Source organism: Physeter macrocephalus, chromosome 16, assembly GCF_002837175.3.
Source record: "Physeter macrocephalus isolate SW-GA chromosome 16, ASM283717v5, whole genome shotgun sequence".
Taxonomy (NCBI): Eukaryota; Metazoa; Chordata; class Mammalia; order Artiodactyla; family Physeteridae; genus Physeter; species Physeter macrocephalus.
Genome location: NC_041229.1, coordinates 5,206,189 through 5,227,568, shown reverse-complemented (window position 1 = coordinate 5,227,568; position 21,380 = coordinate 5,206,189). Strand labels below are relative to the sequence as shown.

The 21,380-nt window shown below is 39.0% G+C and overlaps 1 protein-coding gene across 2 annotated transcripts in view; it reads right to left on the bottom strand.

The window, feature by feature from the left end:
• Positions 1 to 21,380, bottom strand: part of ARHGAP32 (Rho GTPase activating protein 32) — a 196,880-nt gene that overhangs the window by 98,346 nt on the left and 77,154 nt on the right. For both annotated transcript variants that reach the window (XM_024131194.3, XM_024131195.2), the window contains one exon: positions 13,274 to 13,360. In XM_024131194.3, coding sequence (XP_023986962.1) covers positions 13,274 to 13,360 — 87 coding nt within the window. The remainder of the gene's footprint in view (positions 1 to 13,273; positions 13,361 to 21,380) is intronic.

The window sequence follows — 21,380 nt, the reverse complement described above, 5'->3', positions numbered from 1 at the left end:
CCTTCTCCATTGTATATTCTTGCCTCCTTTATCAAAGATAAGGTGACCATATGTGCATGGGTTTATCTCTGGGCTTTCTATCCTCTTCCATTGATCTATATTTCTGTTTTTGTGCCAGTACCATACTGTCTTGATTACTGTAGGTTTGTAGTATAGTCTGAAGTCAGGAAGTCTGATTCCTCCAGCTCCATTTTGCTTTCAAGATTGCTTTGGCTATTCGGGGCCTTTGTGTTTCCATACAAATTGTGGAATTTTTTGTTCTAGTTCTGTGAAAAATGCCACTGGTAGTTTGACAGGGATTGCACTGAATCTGTAGACTGCTCTGGGTAGTGCAGTCATTTTCACAATGTTGATTCTTCCAATCCAAGAACATAGTATATCTCTCCATCTGTATCACCTTTAATTTCTTTCATCAGTGTCTTATAGTTTTCTGCATGTAGGTCTTTTGTCTCCTTAGGTGGTTTATTCCTAGGTATTTTGTTCTTTTTGTTGCATTGGTAAACAGGAGTGTTTCCTTAATTTCTCTCTCAGATTTTTCATCATTAGTGTATAGGAATGCAAGAGATTTCTGTGCATTAATTTTGTATCCTGATACTTTACCAAATTCATTCATTAGCTCTAGCAGTGTTCTAGTAGCCTCTTTAAGATTCTCTAAGTATAGTATCATGTCATCTGCAAACAGTGACAGCTTTACTTCTTCTTTTCCTATTTGGATTCCTTTTGTTTCTTTTTATTCTCTGATTGCTGTGGCTAAAGCTTCCAAAGCTATGTTGAATAACAGTGGTGAAAGTCGGCAACCTTATCTCGATCTGATAATAGTGGAAGTGGTTTCAGTTTTTCACCATTGAGAATGATGTTGGCTGTGGGTTTGTCATATATAGCCTTTATTATGTTGAGGAAAGTTCCCTCTATGCCTACTTTCTGGAGGGTTTTTATCATAACTGGGTGTTGAATTTTGTCAAAAGCTTTTTCTGCATCTACTGAGACGATCATATGGTTTTTCTCCTTCAATTTGTTAATAAGGTGCATCACATTGAAAGATTTGCACATATTGAAGAATCCTTGCATTCCTGGGATAAACCCCACTTGATCATGGGGTATGAGACTTTTAATGTGCTGCTGGATTCTGTTTGCTAGTATTTTGTTGAGGATTTTTGCATCTATGTTCATCAGTGATATTGGGCTGTAGTTTTCTTTTTTTGTGTTATCTTTGTCTGGTTTTGGTATCAGGGTGTTGATGGCCTCGTAGAATGAGTTTGGGAGTGTTCCTCCCTCTGCTATATTTTGGAAGAGTTTGAGAAGGACAAGTGTTAGCTCTTCTCTAAATGTTTGATAGAATTCTCCTGTGAAGTCATCTGGTCCTGGGCTTTTGTTTGCTGGAAGAATTTTAATCACAGTTTCAATTTCAGTGCTTGTGAATGGTCTGTTTCTATTTTCTACTTCTTCCCGGTTCCATCTCAGAAGGTTGTGCTTTTCTAAGAATTTGTCCATTTCTTCCAGGTTGTCCATTTTATTGGCATATAGCTGCTTGTAGTAATCTCTCATGATCCTTTGTATTTCTGCAGTGTCAGTTGTTACTTCTCCTTTTGCATTCTAATTCTGTTGATTTGAGTCTTCTCCCTTTTTTTCTTGATGAGTCTGGCTAATGGTTTACCAATTTTGTTTATCTTCTCAAAGAACCAGCCTTTAGTTTTACTGATCTTTGCTACTGTATCCTTCATTTCTTTTTCATTTATTTCTGATCTGATTTTTATGATTTCTTTCCTTCTGCTAACTTTTGGTTCTTTTTGTTCTTCTTTCTCTAACTGCTTTAGGTGTAAGGTTAGGTTGTTTATTTGAGATGTTTCTTGGCTCTTGAGGTAGGATTGTATTGCTATCAACTCCCCTCTTAGAACTGCTTTTGCTGCATCCCATGTTGTGTTTTCATTGTCATTTGTTTCTAGGTATTTTTTGATTTCCTCTTTGATTTCTTCAGTGATCTCTTGGTTATTTAGTAGTGTATTCTTTAGCCTTCATGTTTCTATTTTTGCAGTTTTTTTCCTGCAATTGATATCTAGTCTCATAGCATTGTGTCGGAAAAAGACAATTTCAATTTTCTTAAATATACCAAGGCTTGATTTGTGACCCAAGACATGATCTCTCCTGGAAAATGTTCCATGAGCACTTGAAAAGAAACTGTATTGTGCTGCTTTTGGATGGAATGTCCTATAAATATCAATTAAGTCCATCTTGTTTAATGTGTCATTTAAAGCTTGTGTTTCCTTACTTTCATTTTGGATGATCTGTCTATTGGTGAAAGTGGGGTGTTAAAGTCCCCTACTCTGATTGTTTTACTGTTGATTTCCCCTTTTATGGCTGTTAGCATTTGCCTTATGCATTGAAGTCCTCCTGTGTTGGGTGCATTATTATTTACAATTGTTATATCTTCTTCTTGGATTGGTCCCTTGAGCATTATGTAGTCTCCTTCTTTGTCTCCTGTAATAGTCTTTATTTTAGAGTCTATTTTGTCTGATATGAGAATTGCTACTCCAGCTTTCTTTTGATTTCCATTTACATGGAATATCTATTTCTACCCCTTCACTTTCAGTCTGTATGTGTCCCTAGGTCTGAAGTGGGTCTCCTGTAGACAGCATATATACGAGTCTTGTTTTGTATCCATTCAGCCAGTCTGGGTCTTTTGACTGGAGCATTTAATCCATTTATATTTAAGGTAATTATCGATATGTATGTTCCCATTACCATTTTCTTAACTGTTTTGGGTTTGTTATTGTAGGTCTTTTCCTTCTCTTGTGTTTCCTGCCTACGGAAGTTCCTTTATTTAGCATTTGTTGTAAAGCTGGTTTGGTGGTGCTGAATACTCTTAGCTTTTGCTTGTCTTTAAAGGTTTTAATTTCTCTGTCGAATCTGAATGAGATCCTTGCTGGGTAGAGTAATCTTGGTTGTAGGTTTTTCCCTTTCATCACTTTAAATATGTCCTGCCGCTCCCTTCTGGCTTGCAGAGTTTCTGCTGAAAGATCAGCTGTTAACCTTGTGGGGATTCCCTTGTATGCTATTTGTTGCTTTTCCCTTGCTGCTTTTAATATTTTTTCTTTGTATTTAATTTTTGAGTTTGATTAATACGTCTTGGTGTGTTTCTCCTTGGATTTATATTGTATGGGACTCTCCGTGCTTCCTGGACTTGCTTGACTATTTCTTTTCCCATACTAGGGAAGTTTTCAACTATAATCTCTTCAAATGTTTTCTCAGTTCCTTTTTTTGTCTCTTCTTCTTCTGAGATACCTATACATGCAAATGTTGGTGCATTTAATGTTGTTCCAGAGGTCTCTGAGACTGTTCTCAATTCTTTTCATTCTTTTTTCTTTATTTTGCCCTGTGGTAGTTATTTCCACTATTTTATATTCCAGGCCACTTATCCGTTCTTCTGCCTCAGTTATTGTGCTATTGATTTCTTCTAGAGAATTTTTAACTTCATTTATTGTGTTGTTCATCATTGTCTGTTTGCTCTTTAGTTCTTCTAGGTCCTTGTTAAACGTTTCTGGTATTTTCTCCATTCTATTTACAAGATTTTGGATAATCTTTACTACCATTACTCTGAATTCTTTTTCAGGTAGACTGCCTATTTCCTCTTCATTTGTTTGGGCTGGTGGGTTTTTACCTTGCTCCTTCATCTGCTATGTATTTCTGTCTTCTCATTTTGCTTATCTTACTGTGTTTGGGGTCTCCATTTTGCAGGCTTCAGGTTTGTAGTTCCCGTTGTTTTTGGTGTCTGCTCCCAGTGGGTAAGGCTGGTTCAGTGGGTTGTGTAGGCTTTCTGGTGGAGGGGACTGGTGCCTGTGTTCTGGTGGATGAGGCTGGATTTTGTCTTTCTGGTGGGCAGGTCCACGTCCCGCTGTGTGTTTTGGGGTGTCTGTGAACTTCTTATGATTTCAGGCAGCCTCTCTGTTAATGGGTGGGGTTGTGTTCCAGTCTTGCTAGTTGTCCAGACATAGGGTGTCCAGCACTGAAGATTGCTGGTCGTTGAGTGGAGCTGGGTCTTAGCCTTGAGATGGAGATCTCTGGGAGAGCTCTTGCCTATTGATATTATGTAGGACCTGGAGGTCTCTGGTGGTCCAGTGTCCTGAACTTGGCTCTCCCACCTCAGAGGCTCAGGCCTGACACCTGGCTGGAACACCAAGACCCTGTCAGCCACCTGGCTCAGAAAAAAAGTTCGAAAAAAAGGGGGAAAGACAAAAATAATTTAAAATAAAGTTATTAAAATAAAAAATAAAAAAATATTATTAAAAAATATAAAGACATTTTAAAGAAAGGAAGGGAACAACCAAAGTAATAAACAAATCCACCAATTATAACAAGCCCTAAAAACTATACCGAGATAAACATAAAAATCAGAAACTAGTCAGTCGCATACATCAAACCCTAAGTCTACAGTTGTTCCCAATGTCTACCGCCCTCAATTTTGGGATGATTCATTGTCTTTTCAGGTAATCCACAGATGCAGGGTACATCAAGTTGATTGTGGAGATTTTATCTGCTGCTCCTGAGACTGCATGGAGAAATTTCCCTTTCCCTTCTTTTTTCGCACAGCTCCTGGGGTTCAGGTTTGGATTTGGCCCTGCCCCTGCATGTAGGTCGCCCTATGGCGTCTGTTCTTCGCCCAGACAGGAGTGGGTTAAAGTAGCATCTGATTAGGGGGCTTTGGCTCACTCAGGCAGGTCGGAGGGAGGGGTACGTCATGCGGGGTGATCCTGTGGTGGCAGAGGCTGGCGTGACGTTGCAACAGCCTGAGGCATGCCATGTGTTCTACTGGTGAAGTTGTCCCTGGATCACAGGACACTGGCAGTGATGGGCTGCACAGGCTTCCTGGAGGGGAGTTGTGGATAGTGACTTGTGCTTGCACAGAGGGTTCTTCGTGGCTGCAGCAGCAGCCTTAGCGTTTCGTGTCTGTCTCTGATGTCCGTGCTGATAACCACAGATCACGCCCGTCTCTGAAGCTCATTTAGGTAGTGCTCTGAATCCCCTCTCCTTGCACACACCAAAACAATGGTCTGTTGACTCTTAGGGAGTTCCATACTTTTTCACGGACTCCCTCCCAGTTAGCTGTGGCTCACTAGCCCCCTTCAGGCTGTGTTCACACAGCCAACCCCAGTCCTCTCCCTGAGATCTGAACTCCCAAGCCCGAGCTTCAGCTCCCAGCCCCCGCCTGCCCCGGTGGGTGAGCAGACAAGCCTCTCAGGCTGGTGAGTGCTGGTCAGCACCAATCCCTGTGCCGGAATCTCTCTGCTTTGCCCTCTGCACCCCTGTTGCTGCTCTCTCCTCCGTGATTCTGAAGCTTCCCCCCCACCACCACCCACCACCCACCCCCTGTTTTCACCAGTGAAGGGGCTTCCTAGTGTGTGGAAACTTTTCCTCCTTCACAGCTCCCTCCCAGAGGTGCAGATCCCATCCCTATTCTTTTGTGTCTGTTTTTTCTTTTTTCTTTTGCCCTACCCAGGTACATGGGGAGTTTCTTGCCTTTTGGGGAGTCTGAGGTCTTCTGCCAACGTTCAGTAGGTGTTCTGTAGTAGTTGTTCCACATGTAGATGTATTTTTGATGTATTTGTGGGGAGGAAGGTGATCTCCACTTCTTGCACCTCTGCCATCTTGAAGGTCCTTTCTAGCCACGTGTATTTTGGTTCAGTTGATCTTGGTGGGATACAAATGGACCATGGAGAAATGACCATATAATTTATTATTTGAGCTGTGTCATTTTTGAAAATGAAAGGAGAAGCATTAACATTTACGCCCTGGCAAATCTGACTCTAAGGTCACACATGGACTACAACTGAAAAGCCTTGCCTTACTAATTTTGATGTCTTAGGTAAGGTGTTATAAAATGAGAATGCTAATACTGACTCACAGGGCTTTATGGAAATCAAACTGAGAGACTGAATTGAAGAACATTACTGATAAAAACATAGTGTTTTGGAGTGTTTCTTATCCCTTCTCTCCTTGTACTGAAATAAGCAGAAGGAATTAGTGCATGCCACCCATGTGCCTACAGAGAACAAGCCTCCATCTTGATGCTGCTCCTCTTCTTCCTGTTGTGTTCTGAACATTCACCTAATCCAGAGCTGCTTCTTCTCTGAAAAGTTTTAAAACTTTGAATTTTCACATATTGCTGTACTATCCTCACTGTGACTCAGAAGATATGATTTGGTCTATACAGAAATGGTGAGAATACCCTGCCTTTTGGTTCCTTGGGCTCCAAAGGAGCCCTTTCTATGCCCTCATCATCACCAAGTTGTGCGATAGCAAGTCCTTTAGAGGCTCAAATATGGTCTAGGTTAGAAGAACAGTTTCAGTGCCCCACTTTTTATCTCCTCTTTCCCTTGGGATCCACATATAGACTATCTCACCACTGCTTTGTTCAAATAAAGGGGAAAAAAAAGAAAAACATTCGTAAAAGCTCAGTAGAGATCCACAAGTTAATCATACCATTTGCTCAGCGTCCACATGTGATTATTCAAAACTGCCCAGCTAAAATTACAGTTGCATTCCTTTATTTCTGACTTCTGACTCTATTTTCAGGTCAGGAGACTCTCTTTGATTAGCTAATGAAAGATCCTGGTGTATTTAAAAAATTAAAGGACAAGCCATATGACTAGATTGTTACATGAAGGGCCTGACTTGTTTGCCAACCCTTTTCAATTTCTTCCTAATGTTAGCCCTGTTCTATTATAATCACTGATGAGCTTCACCTTTCCTGCTTAGGCATAAGTTGAGGACTAAGGTTTGTGATGCTGCTCTGAGTGTGGTTTGAGGGGTGGCAGCAGTGACCTCAACCAGATGAGTCCCCCAGTGTTATCCTAATTCTCAGCTTTCAGTCTTGGGTTACTGTTCAAGCTATTCCACTCCTGATTACTCAGTTTTTAGCTAAATTTCTATTCTAGAAAGACTGACCCCCCAAAGCCGCAATGTCACTGCCTACCCAAAATGCTGAGCCATTCTCATCCTAGAACTTCCTGCTTGTCTTCTGAAAACATTGGGTAAATGTCTTTGAATATCATAGCTTTTGTGACCCATGGCCAATTCACATTCAATCACTGGATACTGTATTTCAGAGCAAAGGCCTTTTCTTGTAGGGAGAACCTCTGCCTCACTGTGACTATTGCAGTGTCCCCAAGCCTTTCACCCCACCATAGCTGTCTCATTCCTCCTCATCATCAGCAACAGAGCTAAGAGTGAAACATCCATCTTTTTAAGCTACCAAATTCCTATCACACATTTCTCTTTCATCTTTGCTCTTTTCATTAATTTTATAAGTTAAAGAATTAATGACTGAATGAATGATTTCCTTACGTCTTTTTACCTGAGAAGGAAGTTTTTAGCTGATTCTTTGTCCGTGAAACCCAGTTCTACCTGGGTGACATGAAAATCTATTCTTAAGAAAATGAATTGTATTGTACTCTCACATCCCAAATGACTATGATTTAGGTAAATAAATCCAAATGGAGACAGAAAAGGCAGACCAAAAGTGAAGCCAAACCCTTGATCAAAGACTAATATTCAAACTTATACCCTTTCAAGTTGCTTCAGTCTAGATGATAGCTTGCCATGGTGTTGTCAGATGAAAACCAAACCAGTTATGTTTTGTGCAAGTAAATAAGTTTATGGTCTAAAGTACATGACACCGGCAATACTGATATTTTCTCTTTATGACCAAAATTTGGGAAGGGATGTGGCATTGGGGAAAAAAATGCCATATTTAATTTGCCAGTAAACCTAATAATATGCCTTTTGTCAGATGGCCTAATAATATGCCATCTGACAGAAATCCAAACAACTATAGAAAATACAGTTGATCCTTGAATAATGCAGGGGTTAGGGACACCTACTCTCACCAAGTCAAAAATCTGCCTATAATTTACAGTCAGCTCCCCTTATCTGTGGTTCCTCTGTATTTGTTGTTCCACATCCTTGGAGATTGTGCAGTATTGTACTATTCACCATTGGAAAATATCCTCACGTAAGTAGACCCACACAGTTCAAACCTGTGTTATTCAAGGGTCAACAGTAGATACATGGCTCCATCCAATGAAGGAAGAAATGAAGAGAAAAGTCTTAAATAATAAAATGTTATTATATAATGATATATAAATTTTATATAAGTTATGTATACTATACATGTAGACCCTGGCTAGAGTAGAGGAGACTCTGTAATGTTAATCTTGGGTCACTATGTCATTCCTTTTGTCATTGCATTATTTGCCTAATTCTAATTTCCCAAAATTAGAACACACAAAATTCTATGTGAAGAGAGCTCCTCCTGACTAAAATATGAAAATAAATAAAAGATTTTAAATATCAGTGAAAAAACAAAGAGAAAATTAACTGAAAAGATGAGCTTGTGTGTATGCATTATTTATCTGTTTGTTTTCAAGTCATCTGATTTATTCCTCTCAAGTTACAAGGTTAATGAGTAGTCAGGTTGGGCATGTACTAAATTACATAACTGATTTTCTTTACCTTAGAAGCTTTTGACTTTTATTATTTTATGAGGTGTTAAATATTGCTTTTTATTGCATATGTTATTATCGCAATAAGAAGAAAGGATTGCTGTATGTTTATCATTGCTAACATAACTAATCAAAATCATGATTTTAAGTTTGTGTAAATCCAAGAACTTGTCCATTCAGATATCTTTATATCCATAATATGATTTATTATCAGAAAAATTAAGTGACTATAGAAAAAGGGAGGATGAGAGTAGAAACTAATCAGTTACACTCTCTACAAAATGCAGAATGGCAGACATTTCTATTTGAAACTTCCCTAATATAGTTAAAGATATGGATTCAAAATATATGTTTTGACAAAATACTTCTTCAGCTGAACCTAGCATTGTTTGAAACAATGTTCTTGCTTCAAGAACATTGCCTTCTCATTTAAAGCACTCCTTGTTTTTACTATCACATTACCCTACAAAACACATCACTGTTTCACCATGTGACAAATCTAGATGGTATATATTCAATTAAATTCAACACATATTTGCTGAGCACATTCTGTGTTCAATTATTTGTGCTGGGTTTAGTTTCTCCCTTCAAGAAACTCTAACAGTAGAAAAAAAATATTTGAAAACAATTTTGAAAAAAGTGCAAAATGGAATAGGAGAGAAATAATGTCCGATGAGGATTCCGTGGAAGAATGCATCTTCACCTAAGGGGAGGGTACTGGGGAAATCTTTATGAATACTAGGACATTTAATATAGGTTATGAAAGATTGGTTAGATTCTAGGAGAAAGGTCATGCTGGCCAGAGAAACCAATAAAAAGTGACAAAGAACAGTGAAACAAGGTCTTGCTTCATGTAATAACAATTGTTTTTATGAAAAAGTACTTGTTGAATGATTAATTAAGGAAAGTTCTTCTCATTTTGCTTAACTTACTGTGTTTGGGGTCTCCATTTTGCAGGCTTCAGGTTTGTAGTTCCCGTTGTTTTTGGTGTCTGCTCCCAGTGGGTAAGGCTGGTTCAGTGGGTTGTGTAGGCTTTCTGGTGGAGGGGACTGGTGCCTGTGTTCTGGTGGATGAGGCTGGATTTTGTCTTTCTGGTGGGCAGGTCCACGTCCCGCTGTGTGTTTTGGGGTGTCTGTGAACTTCTTATGATTTCAGGCAGCCTCTCTGTTAATGGGTGGGGTTGTGTTCCAGTCTTGCTAGTTGTCCAGACATAGGGTGTCCAGCACTGAAGATTGCTGGTCGTTGAGTGGAGCTGGGTCTTAGCCTTGAGATGGAGATCTCTGGGAGAGCTTTTGCCATTTGATATTACGAGGGGCCCGGAGGTCTCTGGTGGACCAATGTCCTGAACTTGGCTCTCCCACCTCAGAAGCTCAGGCCTGACACCCGGCCAGAGCACTAAGACCCTGTCAGCCACACAGCTGGTTAGTCATGGCACAGTTGGGACAAATTTAGGCCTCCTGACTGACAGTCCATTTCCTTCTACTGTAAATATTTATGAAAAACTTGATCTTCAGAAAAAATAAACTATTATACATTGATGAATTCTGGTAAATACAAAGGTAGTTCATACAAATCAACTTCAGTAAGAACCATTCATTTCAACTTCTCTAAAGCTTACTATGGAACAATAAAATACTAAGTATTTCATTAAGCAACAATTATTCTTAAACCAACAAAACTATACTCAGAGGGGAAAAGATCAGAACCAAATTTTCATTACGGCACATGTTAGAATGAATTCTTGCAACAGCTAGATTTAAATTAGTCATTTTTAAATTAACACTTAGGGTCTTCTCTGGTGGCTCAGTTGTTAAGAATCTGCCTGCCAATGCAGGGGACACGGGTTTGAGCCCTGGTCCGGGAAGATCCCACATGCCGCGGAGCAAGTAAGCCCATGCGCCACAACTACTGAGCCTGCTCTCTAGAGCCCGTGAGCCACAACTACTGAGCCCACATGCCACAACTACTGAAGCCCGTGCACCTAGAGCCTATGCTCCACAACAAGAGAAGCCACCGCAATGAGAAGCCTGCGCACCGCAACAAACAGTACCCCTTGCTCGCCACAACTAGAGAAAGCCCACATGCAGCAACGAAGACCCAACGCAGCCATAAATAAATAGGTAAGTAAGTGAGTAAGTAAATAAATTTATAAAAAAAAAAACACTTAAAAACTGATGTTTTTAAACCAGACTATTTGCCTCACAGAGGTTTTAAGAATTAAATGATATGCCGCATGCCATAATACTTGTGTACTAGACATATAAGTGATCAAAAAATGCCTACTGAATTTGGATCTATGCAGTATGGAAGATATGGCTTACATTTCTGGGTTCACAATTTAAAAAGAAATTAAAACTGTAAAAGGCAGAGACAAAGACACCATTACAAGATTCAAAGGTAATACCTAAAGAAATCAGTATCACTTAACCTACAGAAAGGAGAAAGATCACAGCTGTTTAATTGGACACTTTCTAAGATAAAAGAACAAGTGAAGAAAGTGGGTTAAGATGAAGGACCAAGAATTTTGGTTAAATAAAAACAATTTCAAGTGCACATTATTAAAAATTAGAAATTAGCAAAGATATGAAATACGAAATTAGCTTCTATAACGAATAGATTACAGGACGTAAGGGTGATCGTATCTCATCTCAAGATTAAGCAAACTCTAAAATCTGGTAGATTGCAAATTCCAAGGTGATGCAAGAAAAGCTGGCAATCAGGAAACTGAAGTCCTTAGTAGCTCCTGCTAAGATTTCATATAGCTTAGGAAAGCAACTTCAATAATTTGGGCCTCAACTTTCTCATTTGAAAACTTAGAAGGTTTGATTGTGAGTCTCTCTTGGTTATAAAAAAAAAAGATTCTAGTTTAATGTGGTTTATGGCTGACATATATGGCAAGAATACAGAAGGTAAGCCATGAGAACATATCAACGATTACTTACAGTGTGAGGCAGAGGAGAAACGTGACAGCATTATGACAATGCAGTAAATTACTACTTTCATGTAGTAAATAGTATAACAAGTAGTTTGAAATTTTTTAAGCAGCTTGACAAGATATTTACAACCAGGAAATAGCCTTAATTATCTAGGTCACTAATTCATGGAGGCATAATCAAGTAACGATTATACATTTTAATGTATGGTACCAAAATACCATGCTTACCTTTTGAAGGTCATTTTTTAAGAACAGCATAGGTATTTTTGACATTATGTTTTGCTTATGAGAAAAAAAATATTTTCATTGTCAGAGCAAATGGAAATCACTGGTAAGAAGAGAAGATGCTAAAGGTGTAGGTTTTAGACGGAATAATAAGTTCATGACTCACATGCCAATCATGCACTCTAGATAAAGAAAAAATGTTTTATATTCCTGTATTAGCAATGGTTCATCATAAAAGATTTGATATTTTCACTTAAAAATTAACTCACCAAATAGAAGCATTTTATGAAATATGACATGAAACAGTGATTCAGAGCTGCCCACTTCCTCAAAGGAACCAAGATGACATACAGTAAAACATGTATAAATGATACGTAACTTTGAACATATATATACAAGCTAAGTTCAATTTCCAATCTCATAGTCTCTCACCTACAAATAAAAGCACTTAATTATAAAAGGTTTGCCCTTAAAGTCACACCAAGACTAAGAACTTAAGTATTTCCCATATGAAATAGCCATTAGACTTTTCCAGATTATTTAATTTTTAATTTCAGGTACATGAATAATACTTTTTGGGAAAAAAAAACCCCATAAACTCCCATATCTTACTCTCTCAAAGAAAACTAAAAACTTTATACATAAGAAAGCTTTCCTCAAAAACACTTGCTTTACAATGACTAGTTCAAACATAGGCAACAAGGCTCAATGAACAAAGAATAAATAAAGGAACTAACTGCTTACTTGATGGAGGAAATAATCAATGTTACAAATGACATATTTTAAATCTCATTAAGAGCAAGTCATGGTAATTACCCTCAAAAAACTTCTAATACTAAGAGTTAAGAAATAGCACACTTCTGAAACATACATACACTGTTACACCACAGCGGAACTTACCATCTTGGTTAGAAAAATGTGCATCTGATGCAGACACTACTTAGTCTGTTCTTTTATTATAATATGTGACCAGCAGCTGACTCATTTAACCTCATCATCAATAAACAATATATTTCCTTTACTCTTTTTTTTTAAAAGGATTTTATTTATTTTTATTTATTTATTTATTTGGCCACGTTGGGTCTTCGTTGCTGCACACAGGCTTTCCCTAGTTGCGGCGAGCGGGGGCTACTCTTTCGTTGAGGTGTGCGTGCTTCTCATTGCAGAGCACAGGTTTTAGGTGCATGGGCTTCAGTAGCTGTGGCTCGCAGGCTCTAGAGCACAGGCTCAGTAGTTGTGGTGCATGAGCTTAGCTGCTCCACGGCATGTGGGATCTTCCTGAACCAGGGCTCGAACCCGTGTCCCCTGAATTGGCAGGTGGATTCTTAACCACGGCGCCACCAGGGAAGTCCTATTTCCTTTACTCTTACAGGAAGAATTTTCACTTACGTTTGTAAATTAAATATCTATTAAATTGACTCTATTAAACTGATTGTTTCAACTCTGAGTATATGCAGAAATGCCAATATGAATGGGAGAAAGAATAAAATAAAACATCTGTGTTACCACAGTCAATGTTATTTGTTCATATTTATTCATTCATTTATTCAATATTATTCATTCATATTTAATTCTCATTAAATTTTATGTGAAATGGAGAGCACATCCACAAAATTACCTGACAAGCAATGTGCACGAGGTAGACCAGCTCTTTAGATTCACAGCCATTTTTTGTTACTTCATTCTGTTCTTCTGAAAGTGAAAGCTATGTCAAAGAAGAAAGGGCAAAAGAGAGGAAGAGAAAGTCATGATTAATGAACAAAACAAAATAAGCATTCAATAATACCTGTCCCTCCCATCAACTTAATGCAAGATATGCCTTATAATAGAACTCTATTGCTTAAAGCAGATAAAATGAAGAATTCAGGATTTTAAAAAAATGTTTCCACTTGAAAAAGAATAGATACATGTATATGTATAACTGAATCACTTTGCTGTACACCTGAAGCTAACACAACATTGTTAATCAGCTATACTCCAATATAAAATAAAAATTAAAAAAATAAATAAGAAATTAAAAATACGTTTCTAAAAATTTTCTTTGTAGCTTATATCTAAACTAGCACAATGGTATAACAGCAGTAAATAAAATAGTTCATTCATTCCAAAGCAGGCCTTCACATCCCTGAGGTACAGCACAAATGTGAAAGGAAGGCATTCAGGCGGGCCCTGAGAGACGGCGTGACCGGTGGTCTAAAAGAGCTCAGGCTCTATTACGGAGACTGCACACTGGCTGCCCAGAGAACAGGTTGGGCCTGCAGACACATTTTATCTCAGACTCACCATGCAGGTCTGAACACTGGATTTTATTTTATTTTTATTTGAACCAGCAGCTAACATTTAGAAACTAAGTGGTTTCATAAGAAAAATACAGATTTCTGACTTCTATCGAAAAATCTGAAAATCTGAACTACTAGACCCATATTCTCACATGGGCAACAAGTGGCTGGAGCTAAGTGACCACCCCCCTCTGAATGAGGCAAGTATTCTCCCAGAGACTTTGTCACAGAAGTGACTACTCTTTTATTTTTTAGTCAATATCTAGGTTGAATGTTAACTGTCATTCATCATGCTACTTGCTTTGTTATTTTTTTACACCCTACTCACTTCACTCATTTATTTACATATCCTTCCCATCTAGGGATGTGAATTTGCAAACTCAGCTCCAGATACAGACAACCCTGAGTTCAAAAGTGCCACTAACTAGTTATATGATGTTGACCTACCTACTTAATCTCTCATCTGGAAAATGGGAATGATATAACAACACCTATTCTCAAGTTCATTAAATGAGATAATGCATTTAAAGTGTTTACCAAGGTGCCTGGCATTCAGTAAGTACTTAACAAACATTACCTATCATTATAGTTAATATTATAAGACATATAGAGTTGATGTGAATATAGTCTCTATTTTTTGAAAGCAGTATCACTGGAAGTATTAAAAAAGAAAAAACAAAAACAAAAACTCCTGGTATTAAGTAGGAGAAGTTCAGAGGATAATGATCATTCTCACACTAGCCAAAAATAAGCCAGATTAACTACAAAATGAGTTTTTTAAAAAGTGAAAAGAAACCTACACAAACTAAGTTGCAAACAGGGACAAGACTTTCCTGAGACAGAAGAGATTCGTATGAATGTGCTCAGATACCTGGCAAAGACGCAGGAGGATAAAGAACCTGCCTTAGACATGGTAAGGAGAAACCAGCCAAACCCCAACTGACTGCACGTGGACTGGACTGACAGATAAACTAAAATTCCAAGGAGCACCATTAACACCTACCCACCAACTGACTCTCACAGGTATTCACCAGGTAGACACAGTCAGTACACCAATGGCGGGGCAGCGGGAGAGAGCAGGAGAACTGAGAGATATGAACCCATGAAGTGTGTGGAGTCTCCCCAAGCACAAGGCAGCACAGTGGAGATGGAGGGAAGGCAAGAGCGCTGAGAAAGATCCGCTGAGGCTCTCGGGGCATTTAACAACTGGTGACTGGAGGTGGCACAGAAAAGCTGAGAGAAACCCCACTGAGGCATCGCAGGTGCTATAAGAGTATAAGGCAGCTACACATTAGGATCTGGGCAAGGGTAGCCGGAAGAGAGCACCTGTTGGCACAAAAAGCTGGGGAGCAAAGAGAACTAACAACCAGGTGGGCTGCTCTCCCTCAGTTCAGAAAACTACAGGCTTAGCAGTAAAGCACAAAGAGATCTCACCAATTTTCACTTTTCCCTGCTGAAAAAAAAAAAACTTCCTGAACCTACACTCAAAATATTTAAAAGTAATGATAAACTAAAGCAAAGTTGCCAAAGGCCAGGTCTATATCAGACATAGGTCAGCTTGACTCAGGGCCCCATCAAACATGACTAACATAATCTACCACAACAATCTAACAGAATGGAAAAAGAAGGGATAAGCCCATTCCTGAAGATAAAAATTATTGACTTTAGTCTCTACTGTCTCTTATATAACATATTCAGCATAAAAGATTACAAAACATACATGGAAGCCAGAAATTGTGATCCAAGGTCAAGAGAGGAAACAGGATAAGGGACAGACACAGAAATGGCCCAGATATTGAAACAATAAAAAGAATATAAATTAATTATGGTAGAAATTCTAAAATTTAGTCTGAAAAGATAATATGTAAGAATATAAGAATACAGGGAATTCTAGCAGAGACTGATCTACAAATATATTCACAAGAAATGCCAAAAATAAAACTACGCTGTCAGATATTAACAGCAAACTGAATACAGTAAATGAAAGAATCACTGAACTTGAAAACAGGTCAACAGAAAGTATCCAAGCTGAAAAAAAAAGAGAAAAAAAAGAATGACCAAAAAATAAATAAATAAATAACAGTACAGTTAAGATCTCTGAAAGAATACCAAACAGACAAGCAATATGTACAACTGGCGTACCAGAAGGAAATGGGATTGGAATGGGGCAGAGAAGTATTTGCTGAGACAACAGATGAGAACTTTCTAAAACAGGTGAAAGATACCAACTAACAAATTCAAGAAACAGTGAACCCCAAATAGGATAAATTTCAAAAATCACTACTAAGCATATCATAATCACACCTTTGAACAACAAAATAAAGACAAGAATCTTTAAAGCAGGCAAAGAAAACTACATATAACATTAAGGGGAAAATAGATAAGTGACAGTTAAATTCTCACCAGAAATAAGAGAGGCCAGAAGACAAAGAGAAACAGATTTAAAGTGCTGGAAGAAAAAGACTGTCAATTCTATATCCCACTAAAATAAACTTCAGAAATTTAAGAAATATAAACACATCTACAAGTGACAAAAGCTGAGAGAATTTGTCTCTAACAGACCAGTGCAACAATAAAAGCTAATACAACTTTCTAAGACTGAAGGGAAATAGTACTAGACAAAAACCCAGAACTTCAGGAAGGAATAAACAACATCAGAAAGGGTAAATATTAAGTAAACATAAAACACCTAAACTCTCAACAGTAATAGACAGTAGAAGTTTGAGACTATCTTAATAGTTTTGAGAAAAGAAAATAAATTAACCAAGGTTTTATTCATACCAAAACCTACAAGAAAAGAGAAAAAAAAAAAGTATTTTCTGATGAATAAAAACTTAATGAGTTTGGACTTCCCTGGTGGTGCAGTGGTTAAGAATCCATCTGCCAATGCAAGGGATACGGGTTCGAGCCCTGGTCCGGGAAGATCCCACATGCCGCGGAGCAACTAAGCCCGTGCTCCACAACAAAAGAAGCCACCGCCATGAGAAGCCCGCACATCACAATGAAGAGCAGCCCCCACTCGCTGCAACTAGAGAAAGCCAGCATGCAGCAACGAAGACCCAACGCAGCCAAAAATAAATAAGTAAGCAAATAAATAAATAACATTTTTTTTAAAAACACAAAACTCATTAGTTCCCATCAACAAATCCTCACTAAAAAGACTTCCAAAATATGTACTTAAAGATGAAAAAGGATTCCAGGATAAAGAACTAAGGTATAAAGCAGAAATATTCAGCAAAGAATTCAGCAAATAAGTATTACATCTAAACAAATCTTAACATATAACAAAAATAATGATTAATTATAAGAAATAAAGAGATGAGACTATAAATCCTGAACAACACTACCATGGAAGACAAGAAAGAGTAATCCCACTTAAAACATTCTAAGTGCTGGTATTGCTTGAGAGAAAAAGTAAAGACACTGATAAACTTCAGACTAAAAATTAGGTGTTCAAGTTAAACTTTTAATGGTAGCCACTAAAAGAACAGAAAAACCTGCTGTAACTTCCAAACAATAAAGAGGAAGGTAAAATTTTTAAATGTCAATACCTGCAACAGAATTAAGAATAGAAGAAAATCAATCTTCCTAAGCAGAACAGAAGGGGGAGGAAGGAAAGGGAGGGAAGGAGAGAGCAAATTTCCAAATTAAAGCAAGGAGATGGGGTAGGGGGAATTAAAAGCAAAACAGTATAGTCAAATGGTATCAACAAAATGGTGGAGTAGGCAGCTCCAAACTCCAGTCCGTTCACAAAAACATGAAAAAACAAGCAAAAACTCTCAGAACGAACTTTCTCACTACTCTAGAAAACAGCAGAAGCCCATGAACATGTTCAGGGTGAGACACATGCACACAAATGACATAATAAGACCCTAAGCTTTAACCTCTAATTAAACTTTAGCTAAGACAGAGCTGTAAACAGCTTGGTTAAGTGCTGAATGAGTACCCCACCACAAAGGAAATGTGCAAAGACTGGAGAAGTGGCTTTTTGTTTGTTTTATTTTTAGTTCCTGGCATTCAAGGAATTCCCTGACAAAAACCTTCTGGAACACAAGCTAAAAGAAGGGAGCCTTCAGTGAGCACCTATGACAAGAAATACAGTCTTTGCAAAAACAGTCTGGAAAAGTCACAAACAGACAACTGCAGCCTTCACAAAAAAAGACAGCAAACCTGTATAAAGGGGTGGAATCTGATTCCCAGGGTTACACATTATAACAGTCAAATGTCCAGTATGCAACCAAAAAAAAAATCACAAGATACGCACAAAATAATTCACAAGAAAAAATAAATAAAACAAAAGAAAATATCCCTGAGAAGTCCAGATACAAAATCTAGTAGTTTTTTTTTTTTTGGCTGTGCAATGCAGCTTGCAGGATCTTAGTTCCCTGACCAGGGACGGAACCCATGCCCCCTACAGTGGAAGCAAGGAGTCCTAATCACTGGACCACCAGGGAAGTTCCAGTTTAGTAGATTTTAAACAAACTACATAAAATACACTCAAAGGGCTCAAAGAAACTACACAGAACTAAAGGAAAGCAGGAAAACAATGTATGAATAAATGAGCATATCAATAAAAAGAAAGAAAAAAAAGGAACCAAACACAGACTTGGGGGATGACAAATCGCTATCTAAAATGAAAATTTCACTACAAGAGATCAACAGCAGATTTAGGCAGGAAGAACAATCAGCTTACTTAAAGAAAGGGCAAATCAAAGTATACAGTGCAGGGAATTCCCTGGTGGTCCAGTGGTTAGGACTCCACGCTCTCACTGCTGAGGGCCTGCGTTCAATCCCTGGTCAGGGAACTAAGATCCTGCAAGCCACTCGGCACAACCAAAAAAAAAAAAAGAGAAAGAAAGTATACACTCCAAAGAACAGAAAGAAGAAAGAATTAAGGAAAATGAAAAGTACCTAAGAGACTGTAGGACACCATAAAGAGGACCAAAACAATACATTATGGGAATCCCAGAGGAAAAGAAAAAGACAGACATAAAGAGATTATTTGAGGAGGGATATTAGGAAGATGCAGGAAAAGGAGAGCCCCAACTCTAGACCCCTTCACAAAAACAGGTAATAGCAACTGTCCATCAAAGTTTCTAAAGTTATCACAAAGGGCCACAATAAACCAAGTGAAAACATGAGTCACAAATGGGGATAAAAACCTTTGTAATACACATTGACAGATTTCTTAAACACAATATATAGTGGAAAAAATGAGATAGGTGTATACCCACCCCAACATCTTGAAAAGTATCTGTAATTTAAGTGGGGATCACTAATTACCTGATGAATGACTGAATAAGCAAACGTTGTCTCACTGGAATACAGCACTCATTTTCAAAGCTGAATTCACTCTCTTTCCCTGCATATTCTCTTCTACCTCTTGAATTCCCAAAGTAAATAAATATAACTATTCACCCAATTGACCAACCTAATCACCCTTGATTCCTCTACCACCCCCTCCTCTCCACACATCTTTTCTTTTCATATTCCCAGGGTTAAGATCTAACCTAGACCTTTGATTCCTTAATCTCTCCTGTCTTCCCAAAACCTGTCTCTCACACCCATTCCTTTCTTCCTGTTCTCCACTGCTACTTCCCTAGTTCTGGGCCTCACTGCATCTGGTCTACACCAGGGGTCCCCAAGCCCCGGGCCACAGACTGGTACCAGTCTGTGGCCTATTGGGAACTGGGCCGCACAGCAGGAAGTGAGTGGCAGGTGAGCGAGTGAAGCTTCATCTGTATTTACAGCCGCTCCCCACTGCTTGCATTACCACCTGAGCTCCGCCTCCTGTCAGATCAGCGGTGGCATTAGACTCTCTTAGGAGCACGAACCCTACTGTGAACTGCGCATGCGAGGGATCCAGGTTGCACGCTCCGTATGAGAATCTAATGCCTGATGATCTGAGGTGGAGCTGAGATGGTGATGCTAGCGCTGGGGAGCAGCTACAAATACAGATGATCGTTAACAGAGAGGTCTGACTGCACAGAGACCATAATAAATCAACTGCTTGCAGACTCATATCAGAACCCTATCAGTGGGCTTCCCTTGTGGCTCAGTGGTTAAGAATCTGCCTGCCAATGCAGGGGACACGGGTTCAAGCCCTGGTCTGGGAAGATCCCACATGCCTCGGAGCAACTAAGCCTGTGCGCTATAACTACTGAGCCTGTGCTCTAGAGCCCGCAAGCCACAGCTACTGAAGCCCGCGCACCTAGAGCCTACGCTCCACAACAAGAGAAGCCACTGCAATGAGAAGCCCGCGCACCGCAACCAACAGTAGCCCCCGCTCACCACAACTAGAGAAAGCCCGCGCGCAGCAACGAAGATCCAATGCAGCCAAAAATAAATAAATAAATAAATAAATAAATATATTTAAAAAAAACTCTATCAGTGAGTGGCAAGTGACAATTAAGCTGCATCTGGTGGCAGGCTTTACAGTGGCAAGTGAGTTGCTGTACTTCAATCATACAGCTGCATCTGGTGGCAGGCTTTAAGTCAGAATCCAACACTTGTTTTAGTCCACGCATGGCCCGCCCATTATTTTATTCACCACTTCCGTCCGCACCTCTTTCCCATACTGCGCAGTTGTCTCAGTCAGTCTTGGTAAGCCCACAAGCTAACCCTAGCCAAAATGAGTAAAAAATAAACATCACTGGAGAGCTTCTTTGAAAAGGGGGGAAGACCCAATGATGAGACAGCAGGAGACTCTAAGACTGCCAACAAAAAGAAAGCTGCTTTTAAAGGAAAATACCAAGAGTCCTACTTAAATTACGGGTTCATCACAACAGGTAATTCACATTCTCCAAGCCCAATTTGTATAATATGTGGCAACTGGCTATCCAACCAAGCCATGAAACCTTCAAAACTGCTTCACCACGTGGAGACCAAGAGCCCTGCATTAAAAGACGACAAGCCTTTGGAGTTTTTCAAAAGAAAAAAACGTGAACACGAAGAACAGAAGAAATTATTGAAGGCCACCACTTCATCAGATGTGTCTGCCCTGAGAACATCGTTCTTAGTGGCTAACCGCACTGCTAAAGCTAAGAGAAGCCCTTTACTATTGGCGAAGAGTTGACCCTGCCTGCTAAGGACATGTGTCGTGAACTTTTAGGAGACACTGCAGTTCAAAAGGTGGCATGTGTTCCTCTTTCGGCTAGCACCATAACTAGAAGAATTGATGAAATAGCAGAGGATACTGAGGCACAATTGTCAGAGAGGACTAATGAGTCACCGTGGTACGCAATCCAGGTTGACGAGTCTACCAATGTTGACAACAAGGCAACAATGCTTGTTTTTGTGCGATATATTTTTCAGGAGGACGTGCATGAGGATGTGCTACGTGCACTTTTGTTGCCAACCAACACCACAACTGCAGAACTATTCAAATCTTTGAATGACTACATATCAGGAAAACTGAATTGGTCATTTTGTGTCAGTATATGCATG